Source organism: Musa acuminata, chromosome BXJ2-1, assembly GCF_036884655.1.
Source record: "Musa acuminata AAA Group cultivar baxijiao chromosome BXJ2-1, Cavendish_Baxijiao_AAA, whole genome shotgun sequence".
Lineage (NCBI taxonomy): Eukaryota > Viridiplantae > Streptophyta > Magnoliopsida > Zingiberales > Musaceae > Musa > Musa acuminata.
Window position 1 is genome coordinate 35,968,085 of NC_088338.1, and position 4,846 is coordinate 35,972,930.

The following is a 4,846-nucleotide window of genomic DNA, read 5'->3' on the forward strand; positions in this document are numbered from 1 at the left end:
TATACCGATAACAAGTGCACAACCTCTCTTCTCCTGACTTCCACTTCAAGACTAATCAACAATTTGTACTTTACGGCGACAGAAGAATTGATGCGTATCAGCAACCTTTAACTTGGTGTGCACCTCAAGGTGCTTATCACGGACAGTCCACCTCTCCCACATGCTAAAAGCCTAACAAAGCTAATGCTCAAAGCCTCGATAGTGCAGCCAACTACAGTTCAAATTTCAAACGTCATTATCTTTTCTCCCATTCCCATCAGCACATGTCCATATTATATCATACTTTGGACGACGTGATTATGCTCTCTCAACATCTGATCATTCCTTGTAACATACCCACGCACGCCATGTCAAATAAATACGAGTTTGCAGGACATGACCACATCCTCCCTCCCTCTTCTTCGGCGTCTTATTGTTCTGCTCCTTCAAGAAGACCACTTAGCAACCACCTCCGGGATTCTAGGTGGAGCTACCGTAATGGACTTCATGAGCGATTGATAAGTCTTCCACAAGCAAAACCACCACCAACTCCTTCCCTTCTTAAACCTTTCTATCTATGTGACACTCGCATATTGGCCACATATGGCTCTGTGTTGTGTAGCTTTCTATCTTCTTCTCTCCATCCTACTTGCAGAGACAACACTGTGTTATCCTTCTCAGGTATAATTTCTACCATGCTTGTAAGCTTCACGCATGTGAACCTTGGCACCGATGGCCCTTCTCTTCTTTATGGCTGGCCTTTTCAGGTCTATGTAGTTTACATGGGCAGCAAAGGGAGTCGGAGTTCAGATGATATTTTGAAGCAGAGTCACCAAATGCTCACCGCCGTTCATGGTGGAAGGTAGGCTGGTTCCTGGTGACGTAGTCCGTTTTGTATAGTTGATATGTGGCTGAGAGAATGGTTGACGATCAACAGCATGGAGGAAGCGCAAGCCTCCAATGTTTACACCTATAGCAATGGATTCAGAGGATTTGCTGCTAGACTGAGTAAAGAGCAAGCTTCACAAATGGCTGGTACTTCCTTCTTGCTGTGGTTATTAGAATCTACTCCTTTGGTTGATCTGATGCTGGTTTTTTGGCGATCCAGACATGCCCGGGGTGGTATCGGTGCTCCCAAACCTGAAGAGAAACTTGCATACAACTCGCTCCTGGGATTTCATTGGCCTCGGAACCAACGAGGAGATGGAGATCCCAGGATTTTCCACCAAGAACCAAGAGAATGTCATCATCGGATTCATTGATACAGGTGAGGTGGGCTTACCATGTCGCAAAAAGGAACGATCGATCCTCGATGTGATCTTACAGAGTAGACTGAGAATTACAAGCTAAAGCTTCTGTTACTGATCTCATTCGATTGAGTTCTTCTCAGGCATATGGCCGGAATCGCTTAGTTTCAGTGATGCTGGGATGCCGGCAGTTCCTTCCAGATGGAAAGGGCGATGCCAAACAGGAGAATCATTTACACAGTCTTCCTGCAACAGGTATCAACATCAGCTATTCATTGAATTCGGTGGTTTTCTTTGTATTTGCCTTCATCTACTTGCTCCTCACAGGAAAGTAATCGGAGCGAGGTACTATCTAAATGGATACGAAGCAGAGGAGGGAAGCCATGGAGACCAACTGAAGGCAGACAAGACCGTAAAGTTCAAGTCACCGAGGGACAGCTCGGGCCACGGCAGCCACACAGCCTCCATAGCTGCCGGTCGGTACGTGAGCGACATGAACTACAATGGCTTGGGCGCCGGAGGAGCTCGCGGAGGCGCTCCGATGTCGAGGATTGCAGTCTACAAGACCTGTTGGGACTCGGGTTGCTACGATGCAGATTTACTAGCGGCATTCGATGATGCGATCAGAGATGGAGTGGACATAATCTCTGTATCCTTAGGCCCCAGTGCTCCTCAAGGAGATTACTTCGACGACGCAATCTCCATAGGCTCATTCCACGCTACCAGCCATGGAATTGTGGTGGTTTCTTCTGCTGGAAATGTTGGAAGTCGAGGCTCTGCTACTAATCTTGCGCCATGGATGCTCACCGTCGCTGCCAGCTCAACAGACAGAGAATTCGCCTCATCTATTTTGCTAGGAAATGGGAAGAAGTTTGTGGTAAATCAACTGCTGCTCCCTAGTATTTCTCCTAAAAGACTATAAATACTTTGAGATAATTTTTGCTATGAACAGGGCGAAAGCTTGAGTTCTTCCAACATGAACAGATCAGCCAGGATCATCTCGGCCTCGGAAGTCAATGGGGGATACTTCACTCCTTACCAGTCAAGGTGAGGAATGGAGGAGTAAGTTGAGACTGATTCTTTAGTGGAACCTGAGCTTGTACTGATCTGCTCATTTCTCCTCCGTAGCTTCTGCTTGGACAGCTCCTTGAACAAAACCAAGGCCAGAGGAAAAATCCTCATCTGTCGCCACTCTGGTAGTGCGTCTGAATCCAGGATCGAAAAGAGTCTGGTTGTCAAGAAAGCCGGAGGCGTTGGGATGATCATGATCGACGAAACAGAGGATGATGTGGCCATTCCATTTGTGATTCCTGCAGCTACCGTGGGGAAGGAAGCTGGCATTAAGATCTTGTCGTATGCTAACCACACCAGGTTTGGCGATCGTTAAGTCTGGATTTATAACTGAGTTCATCATGTACCATCCACATCTCAACATTCTTGTGCTCAATAGGAAACCAAGAGCGATTATTATGCCCGCAAAGGCCGTATTAGGATCAAGGTTGGCCCCTCGAGTCGCAGCATTCTCTTCCAAAGGTCCCAATTCATTGACAGCAGAGATCTTGAAGGTCTGTAGCACCGGTGACAGGTTTCTTCGGGTTCTTGTGTTTGAAGTCTAATTGTGAGTTTTGCAGCCTGATATCGCAGCTCCTGGATTGAACATCTTAGCAGCCTGGTCACCTGCAGTCAATGAGATGAAGTACAACATTCTCTCTGGAACTTCCATGTCTTGTCCCCATGCAACCGGGCTGGTGGCCTTGATCAAAGCTGTGTACCCAACATGGACACCATCGGCAATCAAATCTGCCATAATGACCACAGGTTACCATGCTTGTTTCAGCTTCTATTTAGCGTAAAGAACACAACAAGTTCGAGGCCCATATGTTACATTTTATCACCAGAAACTGCCGGATCTTAGACTGACGAAACGAAGCCATGTTCTGACATCTTGTAGTGATTTGCAGCAAGCGTGACGGATAAGAATGGTGGCGCAATTACAGCAGACCCCAAAGGAAGGCCAGCAAATCCTTTTGACTACGGCGCAGGCTTCCCCGATCCCTCAAGGTTGCTCGATCCTGGTCTCGTCTATGACGCACAACCCCCTGACTACAGAGCATTCCTCTGCTCCGTGGGATACGACGACAAGTCGCTGCAGCTCATAACAGGGGACGGCAGCGTCTGCAGTGGACCTCGACCGGCAGCTTCCGACCTGAACTATCCCTCGATCACTGTTCCAGACCTCAAGGGCAGCTCGCACATCACCCGGACCGTGACCAACGTGGGGAAACCCGGCGCTGTGTACCGAGTTCAGGTGTCCCCGCCCACTGGCATCAATGTGACTGTGGTTCCAAACATTCTAACTTTCACAAGCTATGGCCAGAAGTTGAACTTCACAGTGACGTTCAGAGCCACCTACCCGTCCAAGGATTATGTGTTCGGATACATTTCATGGAGAACACACAAGATTCGAGTGACCAGCCCTTTGGCTGTCAGAGCGTCGGCCTCTGACACTGGCTTGCTGTGATAAGACCATTCCATTCATCCGTAAACAAAAGAAGAAATCGTTTGTGTTGAGAGAAGAGAGTCTCCTGCATGGAATCTTCGTTCCACACACACATACGACGTATAGGACGCTCGCTCCATTAATCGGGGGCGTTGGAGGGCCGTGCAAAGATACTGTGCACGCACGCCATGGCCCCCTCTACGCTTGCTACTGTCTACTATTCGACATGAACCGATGGAATTGATGTGCTACCCAACTAGGGGAGTTGTATCGGAATTATTGCGGTGCAGTAGGCTCATCCTACCCACTTGTTAGCGCCCCACGACCCCATTATGGTGGTTCACCTACTCTCCGGTCTCATGGATATACAACTGGAACGGGTTCGATCATTCATCATCACCGTTTCTTTTACTTCTAGTATTGATCATCTTGCTTCTGAGTCGGTCCTTTATTCGAATCTGCTCGTCAAGTTGGCTGCTCGTGGATTACATATAGAAAGGTCATGCTTCACAGATGGGAGTGCGGTTTAAATACTAGCAGATCATAATATGCTATGCAACAGAATTAAATGAAAATCACAATAAAATATGATATCAAACTTTATGTGAAAAATCTCTCTAACGTGAAAAGTAAAAATTACAGGACAAACTAGAGATAATCCACTATAATAATAATAAAAATATAAATATCAGAATCTTTTGCTTAAAACTCAAGCAAACAATCTTAAAAGAATAACTGGGATATAAGGATTACATATACACAATATCCAAATTCTCCTCAAGTAATCACAGTAATAATCTACTATAAATCTGGTCTAACCTGAGATGAGAACACTGCAAAACGGTCTCTCTGCGTTGTCCTTGTTTTCTTCCCTTTGCGTCTCTTGTTTTTTTACCGTTTTCTCTTTCTTTTTTAATTAAGTTACTACTACAGTTTTCTGTCTTTTTACTATAGTTTTTCTCCTCTAAATTTCACAGCCCCACTCTCTCCTAATTAGATCTAGGATTAGATTAAAGGGAGGTTGGCTATGAGTTAGATTAAATTTCGCTAAACTTATGAATTGTCAGCCAAACATGTCTTGTCTATCGTAACCCGGTTTGATGATGCTTATGGAAACTTG

General features: G+C 46.1%; 1 protein-coding gene across 1 annotated transcript; it reads left to right on the forward strand.

Annotated features, from left to right (window-relative positions):
• The first annotated feature begins 405 nt into the window (after nucleotides 1-405).
• Nucleotides 406-3,941, forward strand: LOC135598180 (subtilisin-like serine-protease S). Its single transcript, XM_065091719.1, has 11 exons — nucleotides 406-660; nucleotides 747-841; nucleotides 917-1,014; nucleotides 1,088-1,246; nucleotides 1,370-1,481; nucleotides 1,554-2,103; nucleotides 2,179-2,273; nucleotides 2,355-2,597; nucleotides 2,677-2,791; nucleotides 2,858-3,044; nucleotides 3,188-3,941. The coding sequence occupies exons 1-11, from the start codon at nucleotides 583-585 to the stop codon at nucleotides 3,745-3,747; spliced, it is 2,292 nt and encodes a 763-aa protein (XP_064947791.1). The 5' UTR covers nucleotides 406-582; the 3' UTR covers nucleotides 3,748-3,941.
• The last annotated feature ends 905 nt before the right edge of the window (nucleotides 3,942-4,846 follow it).

What these genes read in the sequence shown, in the direction of transcription:
- LOC135598180 (XM_065091719.1), top strand. Translation starts at nt 583, where the DNA reads ATGGCTCTGTGTTGTGTAGCTTTCTATCTTCTTCTCTCCATCCTACTT. An exon ending in CATCGGATTCATTGATACAG is followed by an intron (nt 1,247 to 1,369) that starts GTGAGGTGGGCT and finishes AGTTCTTCTCAG; the next exon opens with GCATATGGCCGGAATCGCTT. An exon ending in TCGTATGCTAACCACACCAG is followed by an intron (nt 2,598 to 2,676) that starts GTTTGGCGATCG and finishes TGTGCTCAATAG; the next exon opens with GAAACCAAGAGCGATTATTA.